This window comes from Sinocyclocheilus grahami, unplaced genomic scaffold (assembly GCF_001515645.1).
Source record: "Sinocyclocheilus grahami isolate Dianchi unplaced genomic scaffold, SAMN03320097.WGS_v1.1 scaffold264.1, whole genome shotgun sequence".
Taxonomy (NCBI): domain Eukaryota; kingdom Metazoa; phylum Chordata; class Actinopteri; order Cypriniformes; family Cyprinidae; genus Sinocyclocheilus; species Sinocyclocheilus grahami.
This window is the reverse complement of record NW_015505443.1, coordinates 1599975-1620648: the sequence shown is the minus strand read 5'-3', so window position 1 is coordinate 1620648 and position 20674 is coordinate 1599975. Positions and strand designations below refer to the sequence as shown.

Here is a 20674-nt window from a genome sequence, read left to right as displayed (position 1 = left end):
ATTTTTCCTCTAATAACTTTTAGGTGGTATACAAAGAGAAGGATGCAGAGTCAGCCCTGCGTTTCTGGACAGTAGAGGGAAATACCACTTACAGTGTCCAGCTCACTGGTCTTGGGAAGTACGTGCTATATGAGATCCAGGTTGTAGCCTTCACCCGTATAGGAGATGGCATGCCTAGTTCTCCACCCATCTTTGAGCGCACACTTGATGATGGTGAGAGTCTAAACCACAATGATCAATCACCATAAGTTATTAATCTTGCTTATGGTGTGCTAGCTACATTTACATATTCTTTTTTTTTTTAAACAGTACCTGGGCCTCCAGTCGGAATCCTTTTCCCTGAAGTCAGGACTTCCTCAGTGAGACTGATCTGGCAACCCCCTGCCCAGCCAAATGGCATTATCCTTGGTAGGTTGGGTGCATACTAAACTAATTTTATAGTTCTTTACTATCATCACTTGTCATACTGTACTATATGAACACAGTGTAACAGTTAATCAGCCTTCAATTAATTTGTTACACCTCAAGAGGCACACTAGCAACAGTGGCTAGGAACTGTAGCTGGAGTCTTGTACTAGAGGCTGCAGTCTGCAGTTAATGTGTCTACCTCTCATGCCGATTTGACGCTAGTTCGAATCCCACTCAGAACAGCGCATGTAAAACCAGTTACATTATCATTAAATTCAGAATCCTGTGATTGTAATGTTTATGTGTGTCTCTTATCTAGCATATCAGATTGCTTACCGGAAAAATTCTTCCAGTATTACCTCTGCTATCGTTGATGTGCTCATCCCAAGTGCGCGACAGTATACAGCAACTGGACTGAAACCAGAGAGTGTTTATGTGTTCCGCCTCACGGCGCAGACTCGAAAGGGATGGGGAGAAGCGGCCGAGGCACTGGTGGTCACTACAGAGAAGAGAGGTACTGCTTCATCGCTCTTTACAAGGTCGGGTGCTTTTTACTACATGTCATTGATTACAGCTGCTTGTCTGATCTCCCTCTCAGCACGCCCTCAGCCCACAAGTCGTCCCGTTGTGCCTCAGGAAGAGGTCCAGGCCCGTAGTGTGCTGTTGTCATGGGAACCAGGCAGCGATGGTCTATCGCCCATCCGATATTACACCGTCCAGGACAGAGAGCTGCCAGACAGCAACTGGACCGTCCACTCTGCTTCTGTCAACCATGAGGCCACTTCATACGTCATAGACAAGTAAGCCTGAATTGAGCCTGTGCTGAACTTTCTAAACTTCGAGGGTCATAGAGGACAAAACTGGTGGCGTCACAGTAGTCCTACCGAGCTTTTTTTCCTATTCGCAGGCTCAAGCCTTTCACTTCCTACCAGTTCAGAGTGAAAGCCACTAATGATATTGGGGACAGCGAGTACAGCGAGGAGAGCGAGGCAATCACCACTCTACAGGACGGTAGGGGCGACTGCGAAATGCTTTAATGCTGTCAGGGAACAAGTTCCTGAGGCCTGAGATGAATCATAATGTGGCCAAAATAGGACACAGTCAGTGAAGGGGAAAAACTGCAGGGTTACCTCATGCTTGACCTTCGGGCTTCTAATCAGAATGATGCTAACAGTTACACCACAATTAACTGGTTTCCATTCTTGGTTATTCCACTCTTATCAGGGTCTTTGCAGCTCCGCAGTCATTAACTGAACAAACTGTCTGTTTGTATTCCATTAGCACCCGACAAAGCTCCCACCATCCTATCTGTGACACCACACACCACCACATCTGTGCTGGTCCGCTGGAAGGTGAGGTCCAAATTATCACGCTGCTCTGAGAGGGAACACGGGTGTTTCTCTGTTGTTGAGCGTTGTGTTTACAAACGGGAGATAATGACATAATCTGTTCAAACCCATCCAGCCGCCCCCCGAGGAGGAGATCAATGGTATTTTGCTTGGTTTTCGAGTACGCTACAGAGAACTGCGTTACGACCGCCTACGCAGCTTCACAGTGCGTACAGTTAATAGCCCTTCAGCCAACTGGGCCGAGCTCACAGGTGAGTCTTCATTCAGCTTACACAAATAAAGAACATACAAATGAGTATCTACTTGTCTAGCAAGTCCCTTACAAAATTTACAGTGGTTACTATAACCTTATAAAAGACATTTTGTCTCATGGTTCAGTCATGGTATGATATGATGACTTGACTATTATATTCATGTATCGTGGTATTACTACCATGTACTTAAAAGAATAAAAAATATGTAGCAATACCATGGAAGCTTGTCCTAAAAAATGAAAAACATGATACTACTATGGTACTTTTTGTTAATGTCTGTTAAATAAATTAATCTTTCGGTCAGTTTTATTAATTTATTTATTAGACTGGTGGCTAATGCCAACAACCCTTAACCCTGGAAACCAAGTTACTACTGGACTACATGTATAAGAACATAAAGAGATCTAATTCAGTAAAAAAATGCTAACTCTTCTGTTTCGTGTTTCCCTGTAATGGCAGATTCTATAGTGGCTTATCTCATTAACATGAATGTAATGCGAGCTTTAGAGTGTATGAGGGCTGTGGTAATTGTCTCCTCATCTGTTAGTTTCTCTCTCAAAGTCTATAGAGCTGCCAGCCTTTCTGCTAGCATGAGCTAATGCACTCTTGCTCTGGTTTCTCTCTCTTTCTTACTTTCTCTTTATACTTCTCCCTCTTTACCTTTGGTCTTCCTCGCTGCCATCCTCTGCCTCCCCTCCCCTCCACCCTACCGTCTTCAGCCCCCTACAGTGTGAGGAACCTGACCGAATCCTCACTTACCCAATACGAGCTGGACAGTAAGTCCTGAGATTCGTTCTCTCATCAGTGTTTCTTTTGTCATCATTTATACCAGTGTTGGGAAAGCTACTTCAAGCTGTTCATAATTTAAGTAGTTCAACTACAGTCAAACTAGAATATTGAACATTTAGGTCAAATAAAACTTCTTTCAAAAACATTAAACAAATCACATTTTCAGGTTACAGTAAGTACCACCAATAAAACTGATTGAATCAAAAAACATTGTGATAAACAAGAACATTTAATTAATAATGTATTATTTTGTAAAGTTCTTCTTAATGTTATTTATAAATCTTATTATTTATTAACATTACTTTATAAATTCTTATTTAATATTAATTTATATTATTGTACTATTATGCATATTAATAATGTATTTTTTTCAGAATCTTTTTCATACTGGTTCTTTTAAATAAACTGTCTGAATGAATTAGCTATCGCTAATTTTTTAGTTAGTCCCCATCACTGCTTTCCACTCATCCATTCCCTCATCCTGCCAAACTCAATCTCTGAACTATAATGTCTCTTTCTCACACTTCGTTTATTTGCTCACATGAGAGCCCAATCTCATTTGTTTCTCTTCTCACGTCCGGTCTTGTCTGACTGTGCCCATTTCTCTCCACACAGTCATTGACTTTTCCTCTCAACATCTCACTTCATTGGATCATTATGTTTTAGCACCACTTAAGGTTTTCTCATGCTGTATTGAATAGAGTGTGTATGTGTGCACATGTTCTCCATTGTTCAGATCTGAATAAGCACAAGCGCTATGAGATCCGACTGAGCGTGTATAACGCGGTAGGGGAGGGGCCCAACAGCTCGCCACAGGAAGTGTTCGTGGGAGAGGCGGGTAAGGGTACAAATATTCCTCCTTGATGCTCTGAGTCAATATAGTTGATTTCACGGTCTAATAAAAACGTGCAATAGTGCTGTCAGTCAGTATAAAGTCTAATAAATCAGTTCAAACAGTCTAGGTGTTTCATAGTCTCTCTCTCTGTCCTCATCAGTGCCCACCGCTGCATCTCAGAATGTCGCTATCCAGTCCTCAACAGCTACTCAGCTTGATGTCACATGGGACCCTCCTCCAGTGGAAGCCCAGAATGGGGATATTCAAGGCTATAAGGTACAACATTTCAATGTGATTCAGCAATTCAAAGACTATAATATAAAACAGTGGTTCTTTGAACCAAGGACTTCGCTAGACCCTAAATTATTGCTGTGCCCCTGTGAAACATTATAAATCCTTGTCTGCTAATGCAAATTACCATATGACACATTTTTTTTTCTTCTAAAAATATTTCAGCGATCAAGTCATGTTTGTTTTCTGTTGTTTAGAATCAGAAATAGAAATGCCAGGTTCACAAATTAATAACTTTTTTTATCTAATTGCTCACATGGGTTTGCAAAAATGTCCACCATTAAAGGTACAGTATGTTCACACAACAATGATGTACTAAAAACAAAAAAGTATTTCCTTTTTGAAAAGTTTTGCGTACAGATGACAACTTTGTCAAAATGATCCCCATTCAAACAGATCCACAAAAATGTAGTTGGCAATGTCACTTTGTAAAGAAACTCTACATGTCTGCGCATATACCTTTAGACACATTATGTCAGTGTTTTCACAATTTCATGTTTTTGTAGTTTACACAGATGATAACAGTATCGTTTTCAAAAACTTGCACTTTGAAAAACGTTTTCAAAAGTTTGCGTTTTCAGGCCCCTCAAAATTACGTTATCGTGTAAGTTAAAGGGATAGTTCACCCAAAAAAGAAAATTAGCCCATTATTTACTCACCCTCAAGCCATCCTAGGCGTATATGACTTCCTTCTTTTAGATTAATCCAATCGGAGTTACTGAATGTAAAAAATTGTCTTTGATCTTTCAAACTGTTTAATAGCAGTCAGCGGGTGTTGCATACATCAGTCCAAAAGAAGTGAAATAAAGCGCATCCATCCATATTAAAAAGTGCCTCACACGGCTCTGGGGGGTGAGCAAAGGCCTTCTGTAGCGAATCGATGCGTTTTTTTTGTAAGAAAAATATCCATATTCAAAACATAATAATCACTTTAATCTAGCTTGTGCCAACAGTTGTACACAGAAGCAGCTACGGGAGGATGACGTAGGATGGATGACGGGAGGATGACATTCTTCTTTACAAATCCTGGTTTTGTACTTCTAATTCGTGAACTTGTTTTGTTTTGATCTCTCCCCTGCGCTTCCGCGTTCGTTACTTCTGAGCTGCGCATGCGCAACGTCGACGTCCTACATCATCCGCTGCATCATATGACCCCTTTAAACACACAACTTCATAAACAGAACAACAAGGTAATAAACAGAAGTACCACTACTTACAAGAAAGATTTAGGCAACTTTACAGCTCAAATAACATATTTTTGTACAGAAGAATACTATATGCGTTTTAAAGGTGCATTGAGTTGCTAGCATTAGCATCACTGGAGTTAAACGCTGCACTGCCATCTATGGATGTAACTGGGCTGACGAGACATGAGACGTGCGGATCCATATGCAAAGCTTTATTTGGAGAAGACAGAGACATGGTCATCAGACAGGCAGGGTAATCAGTGGCAACCAGGAATATGGCGGGCAAGACACAAGAATAGTCACAGGGCTAGCGTGGGTCGACGATAGTGCTGAGTGCAATGAATGATGGGATATGTAGTCCAGAGTGATGTGCAACAGTGTGTAGTGCGAGAGTCAATGAAATTGGAAGTTCATGGACTGGATTCGTGACAATGGACTTGGATCAGTATTATATTCTATGTAAATTAGCATTTTATATAAATTTCACTGATACTAATAATCTGTTTATGTCAGTCTTTGTGTCTTCTGAATTCAGAGCTTTTCGGCCATACAGGTAATGATTATATGATTTAAAGCGACAGACGTCGTCATAAACTTATCGTTCTTGGTGTGAATATGACAAGAATGCCTCATTCTTCTATTCTATTCTATTAGAATAGAATAATGAGTAGGTGTCTAAGTGGTACTTAGTCTGATTTAATCAGACATGGTCAGGCTTGGTCTGAAAAGTTTGAGGACCGCTGCTTTAAAATATTAAGCTTGATAGCCCATCAGATTTACATCTTCTGAAATTATTAATTTGTGTGATTTGTGATCTGTCTTTCTAGATTTATTATTGGGAGTTTCAGCTGCAGAATGAGACTGAGCGACTCCGCACTCTCTTTCTGCCGGAGCTGAGCGTGAAGCTGAAGAACTTGACTGGCTACACCACTTACATGATCAGCGTGGCTGCTTTCAACGCAGCGGGGGACGGTCCACGCTCGCTGCCCACCAGAGGGCGCACTCAGCAAGCAGGTGATTCTCTGGACACAAGTCCATGCAAAATACACCAATCAACAAGCAGTGACCTTCATACTAAGACCGTTTAGTCTGAAATGCTTTGGGAAAATATTCTAGATCTTTGAATCCACTGTTTTCCCAAAGCTCCCTGCTGAAAAGGTTATTAATTTACAATTGGACGGATCACATCATACGGATTGCATCAGGGCTGTGATGTTAGATTGTGAAGGAGATGGGTTGTCTCTGAGTATTGGGGGTTAGTGTGTAGGAACGGAAGCTCATGACAGTTCGTTTAGGATGGGGAGCTGGGAACTGGGTTGGAGAAAATGGGCCACATATTGAGGAAGTGTTTTTTGGCAGGTCAGCATAAGGAGAACTGCATTCCAAGCGATTGAGAAAAGTTAATTCAGTCTTTTCCGCTCCCTTAAAGACTGTGACAGTATAGTGAGGAAGGAACAATGAGAACAGTACAAGCGAGACTGAATCTTGGCTCAGCTTACACTAAGACACTGGGAGATGAGCCAACACAAGCCCCCGTGCCAATCTTCCGGAAGGCAAACAAACTCCTTACATTACTGCAACATTACCCTAACAGAAGAAGAGTGCCTAAGTTATATCTGGTGTCTGAATAATTTTTGGTTTGACTGTATATATATAAAACACTGTTCAAAAGTTAAAGTTATATTCAGAATGGATGCATTAAATTGATCAAAAGTGACTGTAAAGATGAAAAATGTATCATTGTTTTCAAGCAAGGTTCAACTGTTTTCAACAGTGATAATAAGAAGAAATGTTTCTTGAGCAGCAAATCAGCATATTAGAATTATTTCTGAAGGATCATGTGACACTGAAGTAAAACTGTTGTTTTAAATTGTAATAATATTTCACAATATTTCTGCTTTTACTGTATTTTGATCAAATAAATGCAGCATGGGTGAGCAAAATAGACTCCTTTAAGACAACAGTATGATAAAGAATTTTTTATTTTATTTATTTATTTATTCTTAAATATTTATGACACTACTCAGGACACTTGTAGCATCATATACCATATACAGGCTAATCTCAATTTCTGTGTGAAACTGCAACTGTTTAAAAAAACATGTAGGCCTACTATTGTTTTCTTCCACATGTTTTTGTTTTGGAACGTTGATGACAAGAAAATTCCACAAATGTTTTTTGAGGGGGGAAAAAATCTGAGACACCCAAGATGAAATCCTTATACCTTTATTGCCTGAGGTAAAAGCTATTGTGAGCTTTTTGTCTGTTGTAAACCTGTCAAAAGGCACACAACAGATTTTGACTTTAGTAGACTCACATCACTTACTTCAGCAAGATTCATATGATTGATCTTACAATTTGATTTATACCATGTATTATGTTGCAGTTCCTAATAAAGTTACCGGCCAACTGCAAGTAACTGTTTTATTTACTCACCAAGGTCCATTTGAATGTTTTTTGAGGGGGGAAAAAATCTGAGACACCCAAGATGAAATCCTTATACCTTTATTGCCTGAGGTAAAAGCTATTGTGAGCTTTTTGTCTGTTGTAAACCTGTCAAAAGGCACACAACAGATTTTGACTTTAGTAGACTCACATCACTTACTTCAGCAAGATTCATATTATTGATCTTACAATTTGATTTATACCATGTATTATGTTGCAGTTCCTAATAAAGTTACCGGCCAACTGCAAGTAACTGTTTTATTTACTCACCAAGGTCCATTTTTACTTGCATTTGGCATTTGGCACTTGGCAACTGTTCATTTTGAGCCCTGACTAGATCTGTTGAAATCAGTCAATCAAAATGCACTTTCATGAAATCATGTTGAGGGTTTAATGAGATCTTCTTTTACTCCTCAGCTCCAAGCGCTCCCAGTTTTATCCACTTTAGTGAACTCACCACCACCTCAGTCAACATGTCCTGGGGTGAGCCCAAGCAGCCCAACGGCATCGTGGAAGGATACCGTGTGGTCTATGAACCCTGCACGCCTGTGGATGGTGAGAAACTACACCACACTAAAAGCTTTGGTTGAGCAAATTATTGAGATAACTTTCAGTTAGCAGCTGGTTAACCCCCTTTTAGGCCTGTCATGCTTTTTTAAACATATAAACATCTGAAATTTGCTCTCCAAATGTGTTCAAGATGAGGCTTCTTTTGGCATTTAATGAATGGCATTCCTCTGTGACGTTCCCTCCCTTTGCCCTGTTATTGAGCAAGGCATGGTTAAAAAAATTGCCAAGTGTGGTGCATTGGCCAAATTCCACTGTAATTGGGATCAGAAGAGGAATTGCTGTGGTTCCATAATAGCTCCAGAGTGGTCAAGCCTTTGGGGGAAAACAGATGTGATGGGCGGCTGTTTACCTATGGCCGTATCTCATCATTTGGAGGATCCGCCTCAATGGCAAAGGCCCAACTTTCTCTATTAGTTCAATCCCTAGAGCATGACCTTGTGCACTGTTCACACGAATGGGAATTTCACTGTAAAACCCTAAAAGCAATACCTGTGCTTGCAAAGTAACAAACGAATAGTTTGAAAATGTAATTTCAGCTTAGGTTTTAGTGTTTGCCTTTGCTTCCGCACAAATTAAAGGATAGGATTAAATGCATCGTTATAGGCCATGGTCAGAAGTATATGTCTATATACTAAATGAAAGAGAACACGTACAAATATGTTTTAAACTGTATGTTATACTGTTGTCACGTGATCTCATTGTGTTGTACGCATCTCAAATCTGATCAAATAATGGGCAAAAAAACTAATTGCTAAAATTATATCTGGCACATTCATCACATTGAAAATGGGAGGTCAAGTCACGTGCATCACATTGCACAGTCCCCTACATAGTATGCTGTGTTTCATACTGGACAACTTAGCAATGTAGATCAATCAGGTTTTTTATGCATACAGAAAATGTGCATACTACTGCATACATTTATAAATCCAATCCGAGCAGCTAAGTCCTTAGCCATCTTCAAGAAACGGCTAAAAACACATCTCTTCCATCTTCATATGACCCTCTTCCTCTAGCACTCTCTATTCTAATTCAAAAAAAAAAAAAAACACTCGAACCTCTAACACTTGCACCCTGTTTTCTATTTCTATTCTTACTACTTGTTTTCTTTTAAAAAAGCCTCTAACACTAGCATTCTCTATTCTTTTTCTATTCTATCTTCTTGTTTTATTTTTATTTATTATATAAAAAAACTTGCTTACGTGCACTGCGTTAGGCTTACATATTATTGCCCTTTTGTTGGTTTTGATTGCTTCTATTGTCCTCATTTTTAAGTTGCTTTGGATAAAAGTTTCTGCTAAATGACTAAATGTAATGTAATGTAATGTAAATGTAAATTTGCATAGACCAATTACAAGTCAGTATGCAAGCAGCCGTAAGAAAGAAGACCAATAGTATTGAAATACAAATATGAACATTGCTATGACTATCAGATATGTTGAATGCTGAACATTCTACCATTGTAAGCCTTAATTAAAACCTTAATTTTAGAGTAAACAGTACAAAAATATATAACCAGAATTTTAATGCCATTCTATTAAAATGCACTTCTCAAAGTACAATTTGTTCATGGTTTTGAAAGAAGCCTTTGATGTTCAACAGGGTTTTGAATAGCACATTTACAGTTTATTTGAATACAAAAAAAACTGTAAAAACACTAATGTTGTGAAATATTACAACAGTATGAAATAATTTATTTCAGTTGTAATATATTATAAAAAGAACTTCATTTGAAATAGAATTGTAACATTATAAATGTCTTTACTGACACTTTTGAGCAATTTAATGCATCCTTGATAAATAAAAGTATTGATTGCTTTTTTTTTTAAATCTTACTGACCTGAAACTTTTGAACAGTAGTGTGTGTTGATATAACTCAATAATATCAATACAGTGCTACAGTGCAGTGTAATAATGAGTGTTTGTATATGTCATTGTTAGTGTTTCACTCTAGCACGGTATCTAGAGTTTAAGTGTTTCCTCTACAGACTCCTCTCCTCACAATTCAGGTGTCAGTAAGGTTGTCACTGTGGATGTAAAGGGCAGCACCCCCTTGTGGATGAAAATCAAGGATCTGGCAGATGGAGCGACCTACAACTTCCGCATCCGTGCTAAAACCCTTACTTATGGACCGGAGATCGAGACCAACATCACCACTGGCCCTGGAGAAGGTCTTGTTGCCTCACATTTAGCACCATATTTACCATTTTGTAATATCAATAAATCCAAAGCTGAAGTATGTAATTTCTGCACCACTAGCATCTTATTGCCCTATTTTGTGACACAGGTGCTCCAGGGCCCCCGGGTGAGCCGTTTATCTCTCGTTACGGCACAGCCCTCACTCTCCACTGGTCCAGCGGTGACCCAGGCCGGGCTCCCATCACACGCTATGTTATAGAAGCAAGGCCATCTGGTAAGTTAAAAGGAAAACAGCAGAAAATGTTCAGAAACGCAGCTTTAAAGGTTGTTACAGAAGGGATAATGGCATTCTTGCCATCAACAGATGAAGGACTGTGGGATATTCTAATCAAAGACATCCCTAAAGAGGTGACATCGTACACTCTTAACCTGGATACCCTCAGAGAAGGGGTCACCTATGACTTCCGTGTCATTGCAGTGAATGACTATGGCTACGGTTCTCCAAGTGCACCTTCTCCTTCAATATCAGGTCAGTAAACCTGCACACCAGAAAGCTTAAATGGTTTTGTGTTACACTGTGCAAACCCATTTTTCTGCTTCTTTTCTCTTTTACCAGCCCAAAAGGTCTCCCCCTTTTATGAGGAATGGTGGTTTCTGGTGGTCATTGCTCTCGTGGGCCTCATTTTCATCCTTCTGCTCATCTTCATCCTCATCATACGGGGGCAGAGCAAAAAATACACCAAGAAAACAGACTCAGGTGGGTTGATGAGCCAAAAACACTGTAAATAGATCCATAATATCTCTCAATTACTCTAATTGCCCTGTCTTTCTCTGCTGACTGACGTGACTAAATTGAAATGGACTCAAATTTAGCTCCATTTTCCCATCACTAGTGGGTATTGCCATGGTGCTCTGGGAAAAGGTGATTTTCCACTTGAGAGAAGCTCAAAGAATCAATAGCAGCATATGTTTGCTTCAGTTGGTTGTAGTCATTACTATCAACATGATTGCTGACTCATTTTGCTGCCTCAGAGGGAGGCATTTTCTGCCTCATGTAAAATTACATCACTTATCATTTCATGTCTTCTCTCAACTTAGGAAAGAAGGTGACAATCATGTAATTTCTCACTATTCTTGAGTAGTTTCACACAAAACTCTGTGGTTTTTTGCCACTTATGAAATGGACCACAAACCCTTAAGGCCACAACACACCAAACCAACATAAAAGAATTAGAGGTGATGAAAGTCGGCTGTGTTGTAGGCTCACATTGTGTGCATCTGGGCCAGAAAGTTGAGCTTGATCACATGAGAAAGACTGCAGCCAACCAACATGTACATTCAACCCTGCATCAATAACTCTCCATACCAGCAGGTGGCAGTAGTCTGTATTAATCATTCAGAAAGGGAAACCAAAACTAGGACTAGCACTTTCTAGATGGCCATGTCATTATGAAAATGTTTGCATATTAGAATGTATAAGGAACATGAAGACCTAAAATTAAAGAGCTCTCTGTGTGCGTCACTTCTGCTTTCATCACATCACTTTTCTTCTTGTGCACTGGTTTGAACAGCTAATCAGATTTGTCTTTCTCACCAACTTTCTCACTGACACCTATTCAACTTAATAAATCCACCAATGGGGTACCACTAGTGCCAACAATGTGGAACACACTGCAAAAACTGAGTTGACAGGCACTAAAGAATGGACCAACATTGGCTGGCGACCGACCATCAGCTTGGTGTGTCACAGCCTTTAAAAAAGAGCAAATATCACATAGCCAGCTATTTGACTGACTCAGCCTTTTGTTTCCAGTTGGATTGGTTAAAAATGCATTTATTGCAAAACGCCGCGTAAAGCCAACCAGTTACATTAGAGCTTACCAGATTGAGAAAGTGCTTTCTAGTTTTGTGTCCAATATGGACTGTGGGCTCCATGCATGTTGCAACTTTCTGCTTAGAGGTCTGGGGAGGTCAGGTTGTGGGCTGATCTGTGTGTTCATTCAAGTTTTCATTCAAGTTTATTTGTACAGCGCTTTTCACGATACAAATCACTGCAAAGCAACTTTACAGCAAATTAAGTTTCTACAATATTTAGTGGTAGCTTATCAGTGGTGACTGTCAGTCAAAGTACATATGGCAGAAATGTACGGAAAAATAAATTAAAGACGTAATCAAACAGATGATGAACACTATTAACAGCAATTATTATATGATGCAATCAAACTTATAGCAAAATGTGGTAGTTCTGTAAGTTGTTTCAGGGGTGGCATCATCTGAGGTCCTATGAGGGGTTGGCATCATCTCTTCTCAGGTGTTCTGGATCCAGACTGAAGCTTGTGTAATGGCAAAAACAGAGAAACAACTAGAGACATAATTAGCGTAGCTGCTGTTCCAACTAAGCAAAATGTGACTCTAGCCGCTGCATTTTGGACTACCTGTAGCTTGTTTATTGAAGATGCAGGACAACCACCTAGCAGTGCATTACAATAGTCCAGTCTAGAGGTCATGAATGCATGAACTAGCTTTTCTGCATCAGAAACAGGTAACATGTTTCGTTACTTGGCAATGTTTCTAAGATAGAAGAATGCTGTTTTTGTAACATGGGAAATATGATTTTCAAAAGACAAGTTGCTATCTAATATAACACCCAGATTTTTGACTGTAGAGGAAGTAACAGTACACCCGTCTAGTTGCAAGATTCTGTGTACTGTCTTTTGATCCAATAAGTAATATCTCTGTCTTATCCGAATTTAATAGGAGAAAATTATTGGTCATCCAAACTTTTAAATTTTTAATGTGTGTGTGGGAGGGATTCTCACATGTCTGCTTCTGAGCTTGTTCAGCATTTAGTGCTGTGCCAGGGCCAGGGTCAGTAAACAGGGTTGTGGATGTGTGAGTAGCACAAAGGAAGTGTTTGTGTAGGACACAAAAGGCTTCTCTCAAGATACACCCCACCCGCCTGACCCTGTTTGGTCCTGATCTATTGGTGCCGGTTTGTTTTACTGAAGTCCAGTGAGGCCAGAAGTTCTGCAAGGTGGGAGATCACACTGTCCATTTAGGCGAGGAGGTCACTGCGCTCCTCACCTCCCTGGAATCACACGTCAGTTCGACTCTTTGAGATCATAGGTCTTTTGACTTTAGAAGATGCGTGTTGAATGACCTAGTGAGATTTGACTTGCTTCGCTGCCATGGTCATGTATACAACAAGGCCAAACCCAGAGCCTGTGGTATTTTTGCATGAAAATACCACAGAGTTAGATTTAGATTAGATGCACAACCTTTTTTGTCATTTTGATGTCAACAGCAAAGTGAAGTGAACTTTCATGTACTTAGATAAGCATCTATTTATTTGGATGAATATATCATTGGTTGGTTGGATGGATAAAGTTTACTTTGTAATTTGATGCATTTATAAATGAAACTGGATATTTGGATGGATGGATAGATGGATGGATGGATGGATAGATATGGATAGGTAGATCCTCATAGGTTGTCCTCTTATCTCTGTCCATAGGTGCCCATTCAAATTGCACATCTCTGCCCCTCTCCCATGGAGAGATGGTACAGCTGGATGAAGGACGCTTCCCTGCCCTGGAGCTCAACAACCGTCGACTCTCGGTCAAAAATTCCTTCTGTCGTAAGAACGGAATCTATACCCGGTTAGTATATGTGCATAAATCACAATTTCCATTCATAAGAAACATATACAGTGATATCACTTCACAGAGAGCGTGTAACAGAATAGTTTGCTCTGCTAATATAATGTTTTTTTTCTGGAATTTTCTTTGAGGTAAACACTGTCAGTATGCTGTTCAGGACATTGTTTGCACAATGGGTTTAATTCCCAAATGGCTGCAAACAAAGAGCTAGAGAGGAATGTATTCTGTCCACACATAGAGCTTAGGCCCGGCTGTTGATTTAAATTCTACTTCAGGCATCCTTTAAATGGATTGAGTTGGCATGGATTTTAATGACAGTCGCTCTTTTCAAATCCCCAACTGCAATCTGTCAACTGAAAGAACACACCAGACTGTGAAAGTTGGACCACTCAGACACCCCTCCTTTGTGTCTTATTGACATTCAAAGTGCATTCTGTGGAAATTGACCATCTATGTAAGCTGCTTCAACAAAGCATCTTTCTTCACATTCTCTTGTCTTGAGCTTAGATCAGACCATATTTATGATAGACATACCGTCTCCCCTTTTGATTAAGGACTAAAAGAAAGATCTTCAAGACAGTGACATGTGCTCTAGAAAAGTGCTATAGGAATAAAGTACTTACTTATGTACGTACTTACTTTTGTCACCGTCAGCACATTTAGCCAAATGTCTTTAAAATTCTTATTTTCTTGTGATATCTACAATAAAGTGACTGATTGATCATGACAGTACATTTTGTCAGTGTATCATCTGATACGGATCATAATACTTATGTCCTAACCAGATACAAAATGTTTTCACACTGCACAGTGCAAGCCAATCAGAGCATTTTGTAGTATGCAGCTTTGTGGACCAAGATTTTGGACAATGAGATTTTTGGGTGGGTGGAGCTACCCAGTGTGATGCTGCAAAAATGAAATGACCAACCAGGTGATTATTGCACTGGAAAATGCTTGAGCGACTACTTTAGCTATGGTTACCACATTGGGCAAATGTGACCAGGTGACCAGGTCTTGCATATTTTCACTATCCTTAGTGAACCATTGTTTGAAAACTAAAAAAAAAAATACATTTCCAATGTAACATGTAAAAATAACATGGTTTAATACATTTATCTCATTCCTTTGAAGGAGTTCAGGCCTTAATTGGGGAGGTCAGACCTCCCCCAAACCCCACTTTAGTTTACGCCCTGCTTCAGGACTTCTATAGACACTTTTTTGGATTTGGACATATTTGCATAAACGGTGTGCAATAATAGTCTATGGCATTCCCATTATTCTAATGACCTAAAGGACTTTGCAGGCAACTTAACTCGATTGGATGAAGGGAAGGGTCTGCTTCGAGCTTCCTCTGGTGGTAATTGGAGAAGCCGCTCTGGGCCCATTATACTGGAATGTGCTGGGGGGTTTGTGCTGGTTCTCTGCCCAGATGCAGAGGCCCAGGACGGAGATCAAAGAGCCTGGGCAGTGAAGGACTTCCACTTTGGATGCAGTCCTGCTAATGAGCTCCCATCAAGATGGAGCCACGGGAAATATCTTTGATGAAGGAAAGGGTTTGGTATGGGACGGAAGAGATAGAGGTGAGAGATGAGGGTGGATAAGAAGAATGGATGATCTCAGCGCTCGTGAATAATTGAAGCGCATTTCTGGTTGCTGAAGGGTGTTGGGGCGGTTTGACGTGGCTCCGCCTCTCTGTTTCAACCTTCCTCAAACCTCAGCCTCCTCTGAATTTTAAACAGATACAATGTCATAACCCTCCCTTCCCCCTAGTGCTCTTGCTTTATTCCCAGGGGCCCGATTTTTGTTGGGACAGCCCCTCCACCACCAAGGCTTTCCATGAATATAAAGCTAGCACATGGTCCTCTTGTTCATTTTCAGGTTGAACAAAGCATCCTCGTTTCGCCATTGATTCTGTTGGCTGGTATATGCCATGTTTTTTATTAACTCTCTTGCATATCAGATATTCCTTTACTCATTAGCTTCCCGCATGGTTCTTTAAAGCCTCTTCCCCATGTGTTTTATTTCAGCTTGATTTATAAGCCAACTGAAGTAATGTACGGAAGCAGGGCAGCTTAGCAGCCTCAGTTCAAAAGCTAACATCTCCAGTGACTTTGACTTTGAGCATATCAGACCTCATTATGGCAAATCAAGTAAACCCATCCTGCCATACGGCAATCCTTCTGCCTTCCTTTTTAACAAACAAGTGAACTGGTTCAAAGAAGTACAGTCCAACCCCCTGTAGCCCCTGAAATTGGGGGATTATTCGCTGTCCCTTTCCCTTCAGAAGTCTTGTCATCCGTTGTTTCTCCTGGACTATGCAGAATGCTCTATGAGTGTATTCATCCAATCAAAATCAGCTTTGAGAATTGATCCATGAGGATGCAGCATCATTGGGTCTTTATGAGTTCCTTGTGACGTTTTTTTTAAACCCCTGTATAGTCAAGTTCACACAAAACTGATTATTTACTGTCTGTATCAAAGAAAAGCTCCATGGAAGTATCATTAAAGTGGTCCATGTGATTTGTGCATTAAATTCCAAGTCTTTTGAAACCATGCAGTTATTTGTTGTGAGGAACAGGATGAAATCACTTGACTTTGGAGTGTCGCAACCGGTATTGACGATAACTGTGATATATATATATATACACTCACCGGCCACTTTATTAGGTACACCTGTTAAATTGCTTGGTAACACAAATTGCTAATCAGCCAATCACATGGCAGCAACTCAATGCATTTAGGCATCTAGATGTTCAAACCGAGCATCAGAATGGGGAAGAAAGGGGATTTAAGTGACTTTGAATGTGGAATGGTTGTTGGTGCCAGATGGGCTGGTCTGAGTATTTCAAAAACTGCTTATCTACTGGGATTTTCACACACAATCATCTCTAGGGTTTACAGAGAATGGTCCGAAAAAGAAAAAATATCCAGTGAGCGGCAGTTGTGTGGACGAAAATGCCTTGTTGATGTCAGAGGTCAGAGGAGAATGGGCAGACTGGTTAGAGATGATAGAAAGGCAACAGTAACTCAAAAAACCACTCGTTACAACCAAGGTATGCAGAATACGATCTCTGAATGCACAACACGTCGAACCCTGAAGCAGATGGGCTACAGCAGCAGAAGACCACACTGGGTGCCGCTCCTGTCAGCTAAGAACAGGAAACGTAGGCTACAATTCGCACAACAGCAGGATAATGCACCATGTCGCAAAGCTCAAATCATCTCAGACTGGTTTCTTGAACACGACAATGAGTTCACTTTACTCAAATGGCCTCCACAGTTACCAGATCTCAATCCAATAGAGCACCTTTGGGATGTGGTGGAATGAGAGATTCGCATCATGGATGTGCAACCGACAAATCTGCAGCAACTGTGTGATGCTATCATGTCAATATGGACCAAAATCTCTGAGGAATGTTTCCAACACCTTGTTGAATCTATGCCACGAAGAATTAAGGCAGTTCTGAAGGCAAAAGGGGGTCCAACCCGATACTAGCAAGGTGTACCTAATAAAGTGGCCAGTGAGTGTGTGTATATATATATATATCAATTGAAGAATTGATATCATATTTGTACTACACATACGATAATAACCCAGTAGCAGTAACTATCTGGTTCATTTTCCAGCATAGTATGGTGTTATTTCACCTTGACGCTGGTTGCCATCCCTTATAAAATGGAGAAAAGAAGAAAAAGGCGACAACGCAGTTTGTAGCTACTACTGCCACACAAAATCGTGTTGGAGGAGATGAAAAGGGATGATTCAGTAAAAAAACATGCGGTGTTAGACATCGGGGTATTAGCCATTGGCAGGAAGTGCCGATTGACAGCTTTGTACGCTTTTTCACAGTTATGGTTACAACTCTCTGCCTCCCTACAATCAAATATTCAGTGTGATTCATTTTTTGTGATTCATATATATATATTTATAATATCTATATATTTTTTTTGTATATCTATATACTTTTGATCTAATATAAATCTATTTTGATCTAATATATTTAAATCTAATATCTTGACAGCCCTAATTTGATGGACAATTTTTTTTAATTTTGGGTGAACTAAATGTTTAACGTCAGAGACGACTTTGTCACTTACAAATCACAAAACAGCATTTGTTGATTATGAATGATTAGTAAAGTGTTTCTCTGTCTGTTTTCCTCTAGATCTCCACCACGACCCAGTCCTGGCAGCCTGCACTATTCTGATGAGGATGTCAGCATCAAATACAATGACTTGGTCCAAGCTGAGAGCAGCAGCCTGACCGAGAAGCCTTCAGAAGTGTCTGACTCACAGGTGATTCACCCCAACAAGGTCAATGATTTTCTTACATTTTTTGTTTTCTGATGTTATCTGGCCCTATTTACTTAAACTGTTCTTGAACTTATTGTCCATGATTCATCAGTGCATGTTATTGCAAATGAAAAAAATGTTATCTTCGTAATCTTTAATCAAAACCTAGTAATTTGCTCTGCCTCTGAAACGACTTTCTGTTTTTTGGCTGACAACACAAATCCCTCGTACTTGTCAGCCCTTCCCCCCAACCACCTGCCTCTATTCTGGTATAAAATTCCCACTATTCTCAATTCAATCAATTGCTAAAGGATGTGTCTCAGTGAATATCCCATTTCATTCGCTTAGCTGCCTATATTATGTATGCTTCACAATTCTTTTGTCAGTAGGTTTGTGGATGTTATTTAACATTTTAAATGAAGTGTTTAACACACAAAACACTGAAGACCACCCCCACAGGAAAGAAAAACCACAAAAACTCTTTTTAACATCAGAATTGTTTATCTTCGACAGCAATGAGATTAAATGGAGAGCAAATGGAGATGTTTGCTTAAGTCTTCTGCCTCTCAAGCTTCTCCTGAGAAAAAAAAACACTATTAATCTTACCTGACTCCCCTTGAGATCATTCCTGTTACTGTACATAAACTATTGTCTTATAATATTTCTTAAGATTTTTAAACATTTAAAAAAAATCTCTTATGCCAATTGTTTTATCAAAAATACAGTAAAACCTGAAAGTATTGAAAATATATTGCAATTTAAAATAACAGTTTCCTGTGTGAATATATTTTTAAAATGTAATTTTTCCTGTGATGTTAAAACCTGAATTTTCAGCATCATTACTCCAGTCTTCAGTGTCACATGATCCTTCAGAAATCATTCTGATATGCTGATTTGCTGTTGAAGAAACATTTCTTATTATTATCAATGATGAAAAGTTGCTGCTTAATATTTTTGTGGAAACATGATACATTTTTCAGAAATTTCTGATGAATAGAAAGTGGGAAAAAAAAAATATTTTAAATTGCATAATGTAAAAGTCTTTTGATCAATTTAATGCTTCCTTGCTGAATAAAATATTATTTTAAATCAATCTTTTAGCAGAGGTTTTTATCCAGATTGAAAATGGCTACAATGCACATTTCCAAAATGGGCTAGAGAAATACAAGCTTTTACAGAAAGTGAAGGTGTAACAGACATTTTTTTCCTCATTCAATTGCAGGGCAGTGATAGCGAATATGAGTTGGATCCGAACCGGCAAAAGACCCACTCCTTTGTCAACCACTACATCAGTGACCCCACCTACTATAATTCCTGGCGCCGGCAACAGAAGGGCGTCTCTCGGCCTCCGGCGTACGGCTATGCCCAGCCCGACACGGTGGTGGAACAAGAGTCCCGACCCCACCCGCCCCCGCTGCCACCGTTACCACCTCTGCTGCCCCACAGCAATCCATCCCCGCAGCCCCAGGGCCAGGGCACCCTGTTCAGGCCCAAGGGAAGCCGGACTCCCACCCCGTCACTGCTGACCTCTGACAACCACAGCCAGCACACCCTGTACAGGCCCCCTAGCAGCCTAGGCACCTCCGCCCAGGTCCCGGCCACGGGATTCTCCTCATTTGTTTGATACAAGACTCTCATTTCAATGACAACACGCCTGGGAGGGACTCCTGCAGTATTATTGGTCAAATTTTTTTATTATTTTTTTTCTCCGCACCTTGTTGGACATCAAGAGCTGCTTTTGGATTTCATTTTGCCAGGTGTGCAAGTGTATTGTGGGTTTATATGTGTGTGCAAGAGCATCGAAACGCAGACAATCATTCTGAAGGGAATCGTTTGTTGATTGTACATTTTAAAATATATTCGCTTCATCATTCACTGAAAAAGAAATTGTGTCCAAAATATATTAAAAAATAAATACAAATATGGCTTGACTGCATTTACAATGGAGTCCAAAAGTCTGAGACCATCTGGAGTTGTATTTTTCTTTTCTTTTTTCCCAAGTTTCATTTAAAGGGATAGTTCACCCAAAAATGAAAATTTGATGTTTATCTGCTTACCCCCAGGGCATCCAAGATGTAGGTGACTTTGTTTCTTCAGTAGAACACAAACAAAGATTTTTAACTCAAACCGTTGCAGTCTGTAAGTCATATAATGACAGTGGATGGGAAGCACGGCTTTGAGAGTCACAAAACATACACAAACAAAACCAAATTAAACCCTGCGGCTCGTGACGATACATTGATGTGAAAAGACACAAAACGATCGGTCTGTGCAAGACACTGAACAGTATTTATATGTTTTTTTTACCTCTGATTTTCACAGCAATGTCTGAACTGTCCTGAGCGCGTCCTGAGCGCGTTCAGGTCTTCTTCTTCAGCCGGCGCGTGTTTAGGCGTCTTCTTCCTCTTCTTGCTTTATGGCGGATCGCAGACTTATAAGTGCATTACCGCCACCA

At 40.0% G+C, this 20674-nt stretch overlaps 1 protein-coding gene across 1 annotated transcript in view; it reads left to right on the top strand.

The window, feature by feature from the left end:
* Nucleotides 1–20163, top strand: part of sdk2a (sidekick cell adhesion molecule 2a) — a 149140-nt gene extending 128977 nt beyond the window's left edge. The window contains exons 25-43 of the mRNA XM_016290899.1: nucleotides 24–213; nucleotides 310–408; nucleotides 728–922; nucleotides 1007–1208; nucleotides 1316–1419; nucleotides 1690–1760; nucleotides 1873–2008; nucleotides 2731–2787; nucleotides 3537–3638; nucleotides 3796–3911; nucleotides 5941–6127; nucleotides 7976–8113; nucleotides 10138–10299; nucleotides 10416–10541; nucleotides 10632–10796; nucleotides 10884–11024; nucleotides 13782–13926; nucleotides 18093–18222; nucleotides 19442–20163. Of these exons, the coding sequence (XP_016146385.1) occupies nucleotides 24–213; nucleotides 310–408; nucleotides 728–922; nucleotides 1007–1208; nucleotides 1316–1419; nucleotides 1690–1760; nucleotides 1873–2008; nucleotides 2731–2787; nucleotides 3537–3638; nucleotides 3796–3911; nucleotides 5941–6127; nucleotides 7976–8113; nucleotides 10138–10299; nucleotides 10416–10541; nucleotides 10632–10796; nucleotides 10884–11024; nucleotides 13782–13926; nucleotides 18093–18222; nucleotides 19442–19843 (2868 nt within the window). The 3' untranslated portion in view covers nucleotides 19844–20163. The remainder of the gene's footprint in view (nucleotides 1–23; nucleotides 214–309; nucleotides 409–727; nucleotides 923–1006; nucleotides 1209–1315; nucleotides 1420–1689; nucleotides 1761–1872; nucleotides 2009–2730; nucleotides 2788–3536; nucleotides 3639–3795; nucleotides 3912–5940; nucleotides 6128–7975; nucleotides 8114–10137; nucleotides 10300–10415; nucleotides 10542–10631; nucleotides 10797–10883; nucleotides 11025–13781; nucleotides 13927–18092; nucleotides 18223–19441) is intronic.
* The last annotated feature ends 511 nt before the right edge of the window (nucleotides 20164–20674 follow it).